This window comes from Cryptomeria japonica, chromosome 2 (genome assembly GCF_030272615.1).
Source record: "Cryptomeria japonica chromosome 2, Sugi_1.0, whole genome shotgun sequence".
NCBI classification, from domain to species: domain Eukaryota; kingdom Viridiplantae; phylum Streptophyta; class Pinopsida; order Cupressales; family Cupressaceae; genus Cryptomeria; species Cryptomeria japonica.
In genome coordinates, this window is record NC_081406.1 from 164091292 (window position 1) to 164108249 (window position 16958).

The 16958-nt window shown below is 34.1% G+C and overlaps 1 protein-coding gene across 6 annotated transcripts in view; it reads right to left on the reverse strand.

Annotated features, from left to right (window-relative positions):
- Nucleotides 1–4078: 4078 nt before the first annotated feature.
- The window catches only part of LOC131065979 (uncharacterized), a 127355-nt gene continuing 114475 nt past the window's right edge, over nt 4079–16958 (reverse strand). For all 6 annotated transcript variants that reach the window (XM_058000632.2, XM_058000627.2, XM_058000628.2 and 3 more), the window contains one exon: nt 4079–4785. In XM_058000632.2, coding sequence (XP_057856615.2) covers nt 4765–4785 — 21 coding nt within the window. In that variant the 3' untranslated portion in view covers nt 4079–4764. The remainder of the gene's footprint in view (nt 4786–16958) is intronic.

The following is a 16958-nucleotide window of genomic DNA, read 5'->3' on the forward strand; positions in this document are numbered from 1 at the left end:
TGGCCTCCTCAAGCCTTGAGGTTTTTGCCACTAGATACTACTAGTGTGGCCTCCTCAAGCCTTGAGGTTTTTACTCCTATTTCTCCTTTTTTTGTAGCAACAATCTACTCCTGGTGAGCCTACTCCAAGTGCTATTTTGCAACAACAGTCTTCTCCAAGTGCAGACAGTCACTTTGAGGAGGTTTCTTTGCTTTATCCTACTTGTAATGATGTTCCTAATAATAGTATTACCCAGACCGTTGTATGTCATAGGTGAAAAGGTAAGTCTTACCCCTCCCAAACTCATTCGTGTCAAGTTGGAGGTGATTCTCCCCACTCTTGATTTGGGTTCATAGCTTTCTGTTATTGTGTTGTTGTTGGTTTGGTGGGCATTATGATAGTGGTCCTCTGACCTACTGTTTATGGCCTATTCGACTTGAGTTTGTATAGGGTCGCCACCCTTGTTTTGCTACCATTCCTTTATGCCACCTACAAGATGTTTGTATATAGAGTCAACACCCTTGTTTTTCTACTTTTATTAATAAAAGATAATCAAACATTTGCATTCAAGGAAAAAACATAGTTAATTACATATTTACACTTCATGTAAAATTCTATTGAAATCATGTACAATGTACATACTTATAATCTTAAGGAGCTTCCTATAATGATTTGACAAAAGTTTTACCATACGTGTTGCTCTATTTTGTGGTCTTAAAAATGATAAATTAAAATGCTAAAATAATTAACCAACCCAAAGGTCACCCACAATTTGGACACCAACATTACTCACTAGCCAACATAGTTGCACTTTATTGTTTAATTGATTACCGTGCACATCTCAATATATTGTGCTCCTGGTATATGCAAAAACATTGTACACAAAGTTTTGATAACAAATTCAATCCTCTTTATTATTTAGTGTGACCAAGTTATTCACTACATACAATTGCATCAAATGATGTATTTTCATCATAACTAAAAACAATGTTCCTTTGTTACCTTTCATATGAAGTTGACTCATTCCAAACTATTTGCTTGCTTATAGAAAGCTATCTAAGGTGAAAATTGTCTTGAATGTTGTTCACATTACATATCACATTTAACATTATATTGTCACGGGTTATTTAACAATACATGGGTACATCTATATGAAGAAAATTAAAAAGGACGGTACCTACATATAGTGATATGTCCATGGGAGTTAATTGGTCAATGCCACCAATCCTTTTCCCTTTTAACAAAATGCACATTTCTTGTAATTAACTTTGGCCCTAGAAAACTTTTTTTATCAATGAAAATGTATTGAACATGATTCAATTATTTCTACAAGGTAGCCAATCTTTACATCTTATTTGTAGTAGGTTTTCGCAAATTTTTCCAACAAAAGGATTTTACCAAATTTTAATTGAAATGCCCACTTCAAGCGCTTTATGATATTTGAGAATAACTTTAGCCCTAGATAACTCATTTTATCAATATGAATATATTGAACATGATTTATTTATTTCTCCAAGGTAGTGAATGGTACATCTCAAATGCTAGATATTTCTAGTAGGTATTCTTAAATATGCATGAATGTTACTATCATGTGTATTAATGTGATGAAACTCTAGTAGGTCCAAAGGGAAAAAAAGGGATATTACCAACAATTAGCCTAGTATTCATTGCATGTTTGACATTGTTAATAAAGTATAATTTATCATTTCCATGTTTCCTTTTGATGATCATCTTAAGTGTTCCTTGATTACTATGACATTCACAATGTGCTAAATCAAAAAAATTGTGTTGCTTTTCATACAAGCTATATGGAGATGTAGGTGTACTTGGAATTCATTTCATATCAGAGACAACAAATGAATATGTTTCATAAATTGTGGTAATCTTTCTACACACATGGTAATATATATTGTTTCTTTTTATGAAATCATCCTAGGTAAAGCTATCACTAAAATTTTAATATTGTTGTCATTAACGTCATCATAAATGGAATCAAAATCAAGGAATTCAAACCAATCCAAATGCTCGACTTACATAATTGAACTAGGCATTGTATACATACCCAAATGTCAGACTTAATGAATTAAAATTGAGTCTTATTTCTACACAAAAAACCATGAATTATTGTAGGTTAAAGGAACAATCCAAAGAAATTAAAGCATTACATAACACTTCATTTAAGGTTAATGGAACAAAGCAAAGAAAAATATAGAGCATTACATAGTTGTAATAGAGCAAATTATTATGTGCCTTAACAAGCTCATTAGAATCATTAATACCTTTGGATCAAACAAGGTGGTAAGCTAGTTTGCTATTTAAGCCACCTATCCTTTGTATAGGTCAAAATGTGGATTGTTTCTAAACTACCCCTCTAGCCACATCTTTGCTTGACATTTGTAGTTTTGAGTACAATATTAAAATTTCCATGGAGTAGCTAGGACTAAAACCTAAAACCTCGCAAAGGTTGTTGTGTTGCACTATGAGCCACTAGTTGTTTGTGGACTATTTCAATCAATATTATGGGGTAGATCATATAGTCTAGTTGTGGCATGGACACAAGTTTTTTAGTGCATTAAGGTTGAAAAGAAAATATCCAAAATATTACTGTAAAAAAAAAAATCCCTTTTTGTTTAGGTTGGCCTATTTGTTGGAGTAAGTCTATATGTGGTGACAAGTTGCATTGCACAAAACAATTGTATATAAATATGACAATTTTAGGGGATGATAGGGGATGACAAATGGGACAATAATTCAAAAAATAGGGAAATTAAAAAAATATAAGAAAAATTCAAATATTCATATGATAACATTGATAAGGCATTCATCATATACATTACAGATCCTTACTACATAACATTTACAACAAAATGCTCGAAAGTTGCAAGTTCAAACTACAAGATGACGAAAATATAGAAAAATATGCCGCTACCCTTAGAGCTTGCAAATATTTGTGCAATCAATGAGCCTATCTCCCTTGTATTAGTATTGTAGAGGTTGACACAAGGCACAAGTAGTTATTGACTTGGAATTGAGATTGAAAAGGAAGTTGCCTCAATAAGAATGAAACTTTAGCCTTATATATTGTAAATCTACAATTTTGTGATTGCAAATACAACTAAAATTGTCCTTTTCAGTAATAGAAAACTACCATCTTGGGACTAAAACACCACCTTGAGAGGATTTTAATTCTTAGGTTTTATTTTGCATAATTTTATCTTGAAAACCCTGCTATTTTGCCAACCAAAATGGCTAAAAATTGCTTTCAAATCTAACAAAGTGAACCCTAACAACATGTGACTTATCATACACCATAAAGGAGCTCTCAAAATCTATTGTTTTGTAGAACAAAATCTCTCATTTAGGGTTGAGACTGATGGGGGGCCACAAAAGAACAATAAAATATTTTTTAATTCATTTTGGAACTTTAACAAAAATGACAATAACTAGAAGGGGCAATGTCTACCCAGCCCCTACATTGCACCAACATGTATATATATATATATATATATATATATATATATATATATATATATATATATATATATATATATATAACATGTAATGTATGGGTAACATCTAATGCATGCATAGGATGTGGTAGACGCTGTCATGCAGTTATATGTATGTGTAACATGTAATGTATGTATAACATGTATTGTATGCATAAAATGTCGATGCATCATAGGGGCTAAATAAACATTGCTGAGGGGGGTGGGGAGCAGTAAATGAGCTTTTTGAGGTGTCCCCATGTCTCTGAAATGAAGTGAAGTGAGAAAATAAACATTATAATACACAACTATAGGTATGATAAATGATTATATATATTTATATTCAAGGAATAGCATCTAGAATAATATTTAACTTCATTGTGCATGACAAAAATATAGAGGTTAAGTGCTTCAATTACGTACATGGGAATCAAATTAACATAAGAAATAAGCCTGTAAAATGCACTTCATAGCGCATCACAAAGATATAGAGGTTAAATGCTTCGATGACATACATGGGAATCAAATTAACATAAGAGCAGAGCCTGTTAAATGCACACAGATCAGAAATGAAAGACTAGATGATACAAAAATAACTAAATGGAAATATGGAAGATGCAAATTATCTAAATATATATTTACAGAAGAAATCACAGCATTTCATACAAAAGCTGTATGGAGTTACTGATGATCATATATTTACAAAATATCTAAAAGATCTGAAATAACTATTGATTGTGTTATTTCTTTTATCACAGAATAGGCCTTCAGTATCCATACATTGACGAGGTTAGAGAGACACATGGACATAAGGTTTCAATGTTCATTTACTTTGTTCTTGTTTCCTTCTTGTTAAATTTTTGCTCAGCGATCTTTGCTTTTCAGAAACTTACTACACTAATAGATCTGGTTTCTAACTAAATTCCAGAAAGAAACTGCGTCTCTAACCCTACCCTATTTGTACTTCAATACAAGTGCCACCTGAGGCATACAATTATCCCGTCACCAGATGTTCATTCCAAGGTAGCTGTAAAAGTAGCTGGAATGTCAAGGTAATTCTGCAACAGTATGCCATCCAACTAAACACACAAGATAACTTTGATTGCAACCATCACTAGCCTCCAAAGTAGGCTTCGGAGTATTTGTGCCCCCTCTTTGTCTCTTTTAACCGTTCATACGAACATAACATAAAAAAGCTTTTGCTTGCTTCTCAACGTTGAGCACATGTTGCGTGAAAAATTTGAATTAATATACACAAAATTGGATCTTTTCTTACTTTTACTCCATTGATAAATCGTTACATCATGGACATCTCAACCTGCGAAAGCAGCAAAAACTTGAAAAAATTTATAGTATACCAACGGAAACAGCCTTGATTAACTGTAAGCAAATATAACAGTGACAAATTTCACAGACTAATCAAGACACCTAATAAAAGTTGACATCATCCAAGTGTCAGTGCCAAGAATCCCAGTGGACAAAAGTTCAAAACGAGTTATAGAAGCAGCAAATAGACACCTAAAACGTAAATTTCTTGTATATATTCAAAAAACTTTACTAAATGTTCTCTATCCAAATAAGAATTACCCAATATTACACAATCAAAGTGGCTTTGAAAGAGAAACGCAAAGAAGAAACAATTGGGAAAAAAACGCCATTATATCCGATTAATCGTGAGTCGGCATTGGAGCCGATTTTTTCCCCAAAGAGTCGGAATTAATCGGTCAACGATTATTTCACGTTTTAATCGCGAAAAAAACACACGTTTAATCCGATAAAAATCGCACAAAGCCCGCGAAACAGAAAACTACAGCGAAAACCCTAAAAAATCTACAAAAACTGCTATTTATGGCGGCGCGCGGCAGTAGGTTATTCAATCAGCTTGGGGTCGAAGAAATTAGTTAAAATTTGCAGTAAAACTCGTTAAAACTAAATAAAATTTGTTAAAATTCGCAATACATTCGTACGGAAAAGAATAAAACTTTTTATTAGGGCTTTTGGAAAAAAAAGGGGGGTGAGCCGTGAGAGGAGTTTCTGTGAATCACGTCGAATGTCAAATCCACAAGTTTGCAATCTGCTCGGGAAGTTTTTGATTTATCTATAGATGTTTTTAGGTTTTCATAAAGTTAAAAAAAAATTCAAACACATTTTATATTTTAATAATCAATGTCCATTAAAAATAAATATTATTTTACTTATATTAATTTTTTTTTCAAAAATGATCATTTAAAATATTTAAATTTAGTATTAATTTACTTATTTATTTATTTGAAATATTAACATTTAATAATTAAACAAATTTAAATATTTAGATTAATTTTTTTAAATTTATCAACTTAATATAATTATTTTAGACTTTAATATTTATAAATTATAATTTTGTGAATATATTAAGTATATTTTAAAAAATTTAAATTTATATAAGAATCACGAATTTATTTTCAAATTTTTTACGAACTTGAATTTGAACCTTGAGACTTAGTATACATATGTTTGTGTATGTCTGTGTATGTACGTTTGTTTGTGTGTTATACATATGTGCATGTCTATATGTTTGTGTGTTATACGTATGTCTGTATGTTTGTGTGTTATACTAGATACATATAACACACAAACATACAGACATACACAACCATACACTCAACCAGTAAACTACAAATTCTACTGCTACTGAAGTTAACAGAAATGTGTAATTTACACATACGTATTTGTAAGTTAACTTTCTGGTATTAAACAATGAGTATCTATAAGTTTAATAGAATGAGTATCTATTTTCTACAAATTTTATTTGCCTACAATATCTCTATGTTATGGAAATGACCTTAAATATTAAAAAAAAAAGGTAGTTTTTAATTGTTTTTCTGCAATTTTTTATGTTTTTTTTAAATCTGATTTTTTCCCGATTTTCAAAAAATCTTATACTTATGTTTTGCAGATTAAGTCCCTAAACGATTAATGCTTCCTTGGGTCACTCAGAAACGTATACAGAGTTTATTTGCAACATTCCAAAATAGATCAAAATGAATCAAGGTGGGCCCTGAAAGTGTACAAGATCATTATAGAATAGTGTGGTTTTATGTAATGTCCCTAATAGGAAAATTTAAAATATAGTTACTAAAATTGAATAAAATTTGCAATTTGTTGGTAAGTAGGCAATCTTAGATGAATAGTAAAGGATAGATAAAGATTGCTATAACTCTTTATTACTGAAAATCTGATATAAAGTCTGATTTGCATGCATATGAATGTGATTTTGATCTAATACAAATCTGACTGCTATTCCTGCTTATTGTCCTTATAACCATGCATTAACTTCAATATAGATTCTGATTATTAATGATGTGACTGGATTTCTTAATAATACTTTGATTGCCTTTTCTGAAACACTGCCTTATAATCTACAATGAATCTGACGCTGTCCCTGTTTATCATTTCTCTCATTTCATGCGTCCAATGTAGTTTGGTGGATACACCACTTTATACTTGGCTGAGTGTAGGCTCTTCTGAGTGCACCCTATTTCTGATCTGGATATATGAAAATAAGTCTTCTACCTTTAATGCAAGTATTATGGAGTAGATCAGAAATGTCTTTTGAATATGAATAAGAGAAATTATTATATATGCAAATTCTGTTTCAGAGTATAATCTCTATGATCATGCGGATGTATATATGTAAGAGACGACTGCACAGTCTAATCGCCTTCTCTGCTGGTTAAAGTTGTGCAGCACGCCCATCCGATATCTTATTGATGCCCTATCTGAGTGATAGCCTTATACTTGTGCACCTAGTCTGCAATAGGGAATGATGGAATACCACTTCCTTGGCTACTAAATGGCTCTCCTGAGCACTGTAGTATGAAACAAGTCTAGCAAACAATTATTCCATGCCTTGGGTAGAACTTGCGATCTCCCTTAAATATCCCACGGGGAGAGATGATGTGAGAAGTTGTGTCTCAACTCTCACAACCTTTGCAACCATTGCTTGATTCAAGCCTCTTCCTCTAACTTAATTTGTCATTAGCTAGTTAATGCAAATCGTGGTTATCCTTCTTGACAGTGATAGTAGATAAGCCAATCTCTATTCGGGGGTTGATCTGAAATTACTCCCTTGACAGCGATTGTTTAGAAGACTGTGGACATCGATAAGGAGTAATTTATACATTGATCTGATCCATTTCTTCCTTCCCTTTGCATCGATTTTAAATTGTTAACTAATTAAAATAAAAATGTCCCTGGGCCTGCCACAGCTGGGCCATACAATACTCTTTTTTCTTGTTTTGTGTTAGAACTTGGACGGGGATATTACAGTTTAATCACAAAAGTAAAGGTTTACAGATAACATGAGTGTAGGTGCACAATGGAATTTGTTTTATGAATCATTCTGGTTTTTGTTTGTGATGAAAAAAGGGTAGGAAAAACATCATTGTATGGACTTACCAATAAATTTGCTATGGAATACTGTTTGCCGTTCAATTTACAAAAAGTAGTATTTGCAATTAGTCCTTAGTGTAAAAATTCAAAGAGATTCCAAAGTTCCAAACACAGTCCTAAAGCTAAATGTATGAAGACCAGTTACACAAGCTGCATGCAAAAATCAAATTATGCAGGATGTGACTATGAGCTATATTCCAATATCATGGATGTGAAAAAGATATGATATAAAAGATTACTATTCTGTTTATGGGATGTTTTTGTTATTCTATAGCAGTTGCAAGTTTATATCTTATTTGTTTGTGGGAGGGTCCCCTTTAACAAAAAGCCATAAATTATTGTAATAAACACCTGAGATTTTTTGTTTTAGAAATATTGCAACTGAAATGAAATACAATGAGTATCCTTTTCATATTTTGATCATCCGGTTCTTGGGGTGGGCAAGGTAAGAGCATATAGTGAAAGGATTACACACAAACCAAAATGCAACAACTAAAAGGAAAGCACTAGGCAGAAAGCCAGCCGATACCACTTATTTGTTATAGTGCATATGCATTATGGGAAATGAAAATAAGTATCTTCCACATACTTCAATTGTGAGCAAAAAGGGCATGTCCACTTATACAATGGGAAAGCTTAATGGTCATTTGGAGGGCAAATACAGAACAACTCTTCCACTGATTCAAACACTAACTAAACTTTCACCAAACTCAAAAACAACCTCCCAACCCAATCTCATAACTAATTGGTTCAAACACTGAACTACAAACTTCAATAGCATTGACAGTTTACCGGTTTGACTGGCATATCAAAATAACAGCTCTGAAACTCTCAAAATTAAGCAAATTAACCATAGCAAACATAATCACAAAAACTCACCAACACAATGATTTTGACGTGGAAACCCAAATGGGAAAAACCATAGTGGGGATGAATATCCACAAATATTCTGAACTCTTCTAAAGTTCACCCTGTTAGGAGCCAAGCCTGTTAAAGCTTACCAAAAGTCCTGTTAAGAACAGATCCTGTTAGGGACCACTCGGTTAAGGGATTGACTATAATGCCCTATTAGAAGCAATACCCTATTAGGAGTAACTTCGGTAGAGGATTTGAAATCCAAGCTAATGGATCACTTGGTTAGAGGATTTAGATAGCACTAAGCTTGTTTAAGCTTACCCGATTAAGGGATTTGACTGTTGTAATTGTTAGAGACCAACAAGGGTTTGCTGATCTGGTGAATAGCACTACTCTGCTTGATCAGATCCTTTTCATGCTTCTATCTGCCTTCACACATACTGCAGATACACCTTTTGGTTCAGCAACCAATCACACTTACACTTAAACCAAAATTGCCAACACTACAACAAAACAACTCATCGACCTTATAAGCAAAACAATAGGTCGGTAACACATCACAAACCTGAGATCTCATAGAGATTACAAACAAATCGGTTCAAGTATGACCGTTGGATTACATAGCAATCATTGCACATTGTTCAAGACAACCTCGACCGCTCCTTGATCACCACTTCATCGATTCCTGTAACTCATCACGTGGTTTCCACTTCATGCAATGTACTCGCTCATTCCCAAGATAAAACCGTTATCTCTACGCGCCACAAATCATTTGAAACTCTTCACATACAACATGCATATGTGGCATAATCATTACCGTTCATCATTTGATCATAAACCAATACAACCGATTCACCAAGCTCCATCGTTTAGGGTTTAACACATCAACAGATAGGGTTACCGGTTGATCTCACTGCTTCTCACGTAATACCGGTTTCCTTCACTAGCTCACCTACTGGTTGCAAAACAACATCATTACCGGTTATAATTGATATCAATGACAACATAATAGTTCATCAATGCAATCTTCATACAAATGCCAACATAACCATCCAAAAGTATTACAAGATTAGTCCATATCCAAAACAAACACTATTTAAGAAGAATAACTGCTGTTCTGAAGTGTCAGCAACTAAAGAACTGCTATAACACCACAAATTAGGGCCTAATATCATGAAAAAACCCACCCAACTTGAATCAAGAGCAAAATTCCTTGATGGATGATGAATATTATGCTGGTTCAGGTTTGCAAATGCTTTGGAAACACACTACAACAGGTATGACCAGAGGAAATTACTCAGAAAACACCACCACATCATGCTCAACACATCACCAGTCAATCACACATTAGTTCATCACCTCATAGCACATCTAAACTTCAACTCGATACACTGGAAGATGATTATATCAGATTGATAGAAATTTTCAGACCATGTGCAGGTATGATAACACCCTCTTGCTGCTGTAATAAGTAATAGCAAAACTGGGCATTGCTGAAACACTGAAAGGAAGATATCTGACATACCCACTCGCAAACTACAAGAAAGCACTTTGAAACTCCTTCAAAAAAGTACCTCAAATTCATTGTAAATGATCATATAAGATGCTGATAAAAACAATCAGTACTAGATTGGATTGTAGTAGCATGCTAGGTTGCTGTTAATGCATGAGGAACAAGTACAGATCGCCTTAAATCTCACCGTACAGTTATCTTGCCATTCAGTAATGATTTTGGTTCTTCTAATATATGCTAGTCACCTCCAATAAGAAAGGATTAAGCATAAAAAACAAAGAACTCCAATCTCAAGTTCCCACACCACCATCAGCATGGTATAGCCAACAAGGGTTGGTACGACCCTTGGAAACTTGCCAAATTCCCTTGTTCTCTAGTTTGGCCTGCAATTCCACTACCTATGGACAGTTGGGAAAAACATATTAAACAATCAAAACTTATGATGTAAGCAACTTCAAACTTGTATGGCCTAGGAAAGATGATATGACCCTAGCAGCAATAAAATTCCTCCAGTCGTTCTTCTATCACAAAAAATTCCAACAAATTTTGAAAAATGAAAACAATCACCGAAAATCTACCACTCAAAACACCACAAATATCTTCATATTTGTAACTTGAAATTAAGCTTCAATCTATAGCACAATGGTGATCTTTGTATGAAACTACACCAGCTAGATAGAGGGGGTTTCGTCCCCGAAACTAGCAACTCCGAGAGGTTTTTCATCCTCAAGAAGATTTAAAAGAACTTAGGTACTCTCCAACAACAAAAAAAAAAAAAATTCTCACATCTAGACTCCCAAATCAGAACTCAACCTTTTATATAACTTTTTTTGATGGAAATAACTAATTTTTAAAATATAATAATTTCTTTCTCCCCTCATAAAAACCTTTGAGGAAAATTAATATTGCTTTCGTGTGCAAAGTCCCCAAAACCAAGGAAATGAGAACAATACCAATATTTATTATCATTATGATCAATGATATTATAAATACTTCTGATTCTGTTCTTGAAAGACTTGTCCACGATTATAAACAAGGCCTGTAAACATGATTAACATACAACTCTTTTCTTACTTCAATCAAAACAAAATGAGGTATGATATCATTCTAACCCTTGTGACATATACAGTATGAACTATCATACAGTTTGTTCAACATATTGACATTCTCTGTTTATGTTCTCTTAGCAAACCCAAGATGTAAAACCAACTAATTTAGACCTCCAGACGTAAATCAGCTACAATACGATACAACATAAATCGACGTGAATCAATTACAGTCTGAATCAACTACAATGCTGCTAACAAGTAGATCCTAGCAGCTCTTCTCACCATGGTTTTTCCCATTTTGGATTTTCCACATTTTTCTTGCGTATTGGTTTCTACATGTGGTTGCATCATTCTTTTCAGTTCTGATTTTAAGTTTATGAGTTTATCCAGGATACTTTAATTGATAAAGAATCTGAAATTTTAATTTACTCCTGATTCATCCCCCCTGTAACGTCCCCTACTAGGTTTGGGCCTGTTTTAACCATAATTAAACTATTCAATACACTTGTGACTTAAACTAGATTGATTAGGAGACAAATCTATCTTAGCTCTTTCCTTAACAGAAATCAAATCTGTGATATACCATAGTTTTAAATAATTTATCAATTATTCATGAATAAATTGTCAATCCACCATACTAGACTATTAGTTCTATTATTAAATAGTTAATTGTATCATCCATAAATCTTAATGCAAAGTTCAATCCTTGTTACTACTCCAGTTTCAAGGAAGGAGGAGATGACTATGTTGCCAAGTGCTTAGATACCAAACTCAATAGGCTCCCTCGGAGTTTACAGATCCAAGCCCTTACCTTATCTTGGAACTATGCCCTCAAGGTTTATTGGAAGCTGATCCCTACCCTATCTTGGGAATCATCCTACTGGCTGGATTTAGACTGACCCTCTTGGAAACAACTCAATACCATCTTAAATACTGACAATAGTAGCAAGAATGAAGAGTACCTACATTTTCTCTTTAATGTTTATTTAAGAGTTCTTTCTGATTTTACAATCTAATATTGTTATTTGTCTGAACAAACATTTTTTTTTAATATATATATATATATATATTATATCTATTATATAAATTATTAACACTACCATTGCCTAAAACACTAATTATTAGTCTATCTAGTGGCTGTAAAGGCAGACAGATCTGACATGGTCTGCCACTGTATATGAGATTAAGTACGACTGTCTTATGTATTATAGTCTACATTAATATTACTATTAAATCCTACATAAGAATATTATCAGGTTGCATATATTAAGCACATCCCCATGCATACCACCAAGAACCAAGATGTTACTACCTGTAACTTAATAATAGTTCTGATCTGATCTGAACTAAGTTACCGGTTCAGGTAACTTAATAACAGTTCCGATCTGATCTGAACTAAGTTACCGGTTCAGGTTCGAGGACGCGAACCCGGTTCATGGGTTCGGGCAAATTTTTTTTTGCCTTTTAGGTTCGTGGGTTGGGTTCGTCCGTGTATATATATACACACATTATATGCAAAAATTTAAAGAAATATACAAAATTACAAATCTAAATACATTTAATAGTATGCTACTTCATCATTGATCAATGCCAAATGCCAAATGCCAATTGATAGTTTAGAATTTCAATAATATCATATTATTTCATATACTCATGCCATATAATATATATCAATGTATCATAGATTCATATATGTCCAGGTTCACGATTCAAATGAAAATCATTACAATTACAAAATTGACAATCAAAAATAATAATTGTCTTCTATCTTCAATGTTCATCAAACCTGGGTTCGCGCCTGGGTTCGCTTGGGTCTAGATAGGGTTCACCCCAAGGGCCCTGGGATGAACCTTGTCTGAACCAGTCACAAACCCAATGCGAACCAAGACCCACATGAACCCAGTCCGTGTTAGGGGCTCTAGACAAGCGAACCCGGTAACTTAAGATCTGAACAATCTTGCAGACTATTAATATCTCCAGTATTATTAGTCTTAATCCCTTCCATGATATGAGACTATACTTATTTATATTTCTCAAAATCGAATGGTTGTGCCTCTTTGAAAGCTAGAGACAATTCCATCCTTCACGTGTCCCAACATAACAAATTGGTGGTAATCATTAAATAAATAGAATCGCTACCTTAGTCAATATCGTGCTTCTTGAATGTAAAGATTGTTGTTTGTAATTAGGGATGGCGGATTCCAATTGCCTTAGGCAACATTGGAATCCACCTAAGGGTTTGGTCCCCTCCTCTAACGTGTAGGGTTGGGCCCTATACCTCACGGCACACCTTTAAGAACCCCACGCTACTCCACGCCACATGCAAAGGTCCAACCCTATAAACAATGCATTTCGGATTAAAGGGAAAAACATATAAATAAAAGGATAAGCCGACATATATGGACAATGCACCATATAAATAAAGATACTTCTCACCTCAATTTACACATTCATCTTTTCATTGATTCCATGCGAAATATATATGTGTCTGCCAATTGTGAGCTAAAGGAGGAATGTTATATCTGTAATTACAGCGAAATACCTCTATCATATCAGCGAACTACTTCTGCTAGTAAAAGTGTGAAATTCATTCATGAGAAGAGCAAACTGAGGTTGGAGGAGAGAAGATTGTGTTAAGTTCTTTCAAAATTCTGTGATCAAAATAGAAGAGATGGAGATATGATCTGAAAGTTGTATTTTATTTGCTATAGCGTGTTTTGAAGATGCACAACACTTGTTAATTTCGGTGTGTCCATCCTCCTCAATGTAAGCATGCTATATAAGTGGATGAGGGGTTACGTAGTGAAGAGATATGTCTTCCCACATGGGAAGACACATCTCTTCCCTACATACCTCTCACCACAGTATATAAACTAGTCACCATTTACTTACCCGATCGGAAGGAGTGAGACTTGTTTGAGAATTGCTTTATCACCCGATACCATGAACGGTATATATATATATATATATATATATCAGAAGCATGAAATAGTATGACCGACGTTACAAAATTTAACACTCCCTCTTAACTAGGGAGGACACATTTCATGTCAGAGAAAACATCACAATTCATCCATTGATTGTGAAGAGAGGAGATATCACAACATAGTGATATTTAGAGATATGGTTCAACAATGAATATCAAGTCTCATGCTAATCACCATAACTCATAGTTATCAAGTAAGGTATGTGCACTGGCATCAAGTCACATGATGCCTACCATACTAATAATGATTTCATGGCATGTCCACGAATATTATGTTCATAATATTCACCATGAAGATCTCTATCATAATTATGGTTTATTTAATGATATCAACTAACAAATATCTACCATAATGTCTTAGAGATATATATACTATCATGACATGTCCACAGATATCAAGTCACATGATATCCATCAAGATAGTTAAATTGATAATTGTAAAATTGTCACCTTACAATATCAATTTGAAACAAGTGTTCATTATTGAAAAGTTGTCACCCTTCAATAATGTTCACAAAAGGCCCATGCAGTCATGGAGTCACACACATGACAAATAAAAGAGTTTACACACTAAACATCTTTAAATATATTAGTATATCAGAATAAATGAGACTCTATCTCAAAATTAAATAACATTTTCAACCATACCAAGTTTATCTCTAAAGTGTTCAATCTTGATCTTGGAGAGGGGCTTGGTAAGAATGTCTGCAATCTAATCACCTGTACCAATATAATTCAATCGGATCACATTCCTTTCCACCATATCTCGAACATAGTGATAAGGAATCTCAATGTGTTTAGACCTGTCATGAAATACCGGATTCATTGAAAGCTTGATGCAACTCTGATTGTCACAGTAGATGACAGTAGGATTTAAGGGCTGACCAAACAGTCCTACAAGTAGTTTCTGAAGCCAACTGCTTCTCTTGCTCCCATGGAGGCTGCAATGTATTCAGCTTCTGTAGAACTTTGAGCAACTAAAGACTATTTTCTACATATCCATGAGATCATTCCTGATCCTAAACTGAAGCAACATCCTGATGTGCTTTTCCTGTCAACTACGCTTCCAGCCCAATCAGAATCAATGAATCCATGTAGGTCAAGGTCTACATTTTTATACTTAAGACCAAAACCAATGTTTCCTCGAAGATATCTCAGAATATGTTTTGCATCAACAAGATGTATTTCCCTAGGTTCACACATGAACTGACTTAGTGCATTAACATCATAACATATATCAGGTCTTGTGTTTACCAAATACATCAGAGATCCAATAATCTATCTGTAGAGGGTAGGATTTGCAAACTCTGATTCTGCAGCTGCTTCCTTTAGTTTGTGCTGATTTGTCTCCATAGGTGTGGTCATGAATCTACAATCCATCATTCCAAATCTCTTGAGTATATCAATGGTGTATTTTCCTTGATTAAGGATTATGCCATCTGCCTGCTGCCAAACTTCCAATCCAAGGAAGTAGTGAAGAATTCCTAAATCTTTCATATCAAATTCAGAGGCTAATTCTTTCTTACATTGAGAAATACAATTATCCTCTCCTGTGATTAGTAGATCATCAACATAAAGAATAAGAATTAATAATTTACCATTGATTACCTTGTAGTAGAGATTTGGATCTGCTTCATTCCTGGAAAACCCTAATTCCAAGAGATAGTGATCAATTCTTTCATACCATGCTCTAGGGGCCTATTTCAGTCCATATAGAGCTTTCTTTAATCTACAGACATGTGATTCAGCCTTATGAATCACAAAACCTTCAGGTTGCTCCAAATAAACTTCTTCTTCAATCTTACCATTCAGAAAAGCAGTCTCAACATCCATTTGATGGACTTTCCATCCTTTAGATGCTGCAATAGACAAAACTGCTCGGACAGAAGTGTACCTGGCAATAGGAGCAAATGTCTCTTCATAGTCAATACCTTCTTTCTATGAGAAACCTCTAGCAACAAACCTTGCTTTGTGCTTCTCAATGCTGCCATCTGTTGCATGTTTGATTTTGAAGAGCCATTTAGAAGATACCACAGATTTGCCTTTAGGCCTAGGCACAATATCCCAGACATCATTTTTCAGAATTGACTGATACTCTTCTGACATAGCATCTTTCCAAACTTGATGCTTGAGCGCATCTCCAACACAGGAAGGTTCTGCATCAATGATCTCACTCATCAAGGCAGTATAATTGGAAAATAGGTTAGGTCTCTTACTTTCTTTGAAGGTCCCCTTTGGAGCAGCATAATTTTCAGCTTCTTGAAGCATCTTTTTAGCCCAAAGTGGTCTCTTCCTAGTTTCAGGATAATATTCTTCTAAAGGTAAGCCTTGAACTTCATGCTCAACATCTTCAGGGGTCTCCCTCTGAATCTCAGGAGTGGAATCCTCATCCAAGCTTGTAGGAGGATCTTGGTGTTCTAATTCATTAGATCTTTTGGACCTCCTGAATGCTATGTCTTCCTCAAAGATGACATCTCTGCTTAGTTCAATTTGTCTTTGACCAGGTATGTATATTCTGTAGGTTTTAGAGGTTTCACTGTACCCAACAAATACTTCTTTCTTTCCAGAAGGTTCTAACTTTGACCTCTTTTCTTTGGGGACATGAATATAGACTGGACACCCAAAGATCCGAAAATGACTTATGTCAGGTTTGTTAT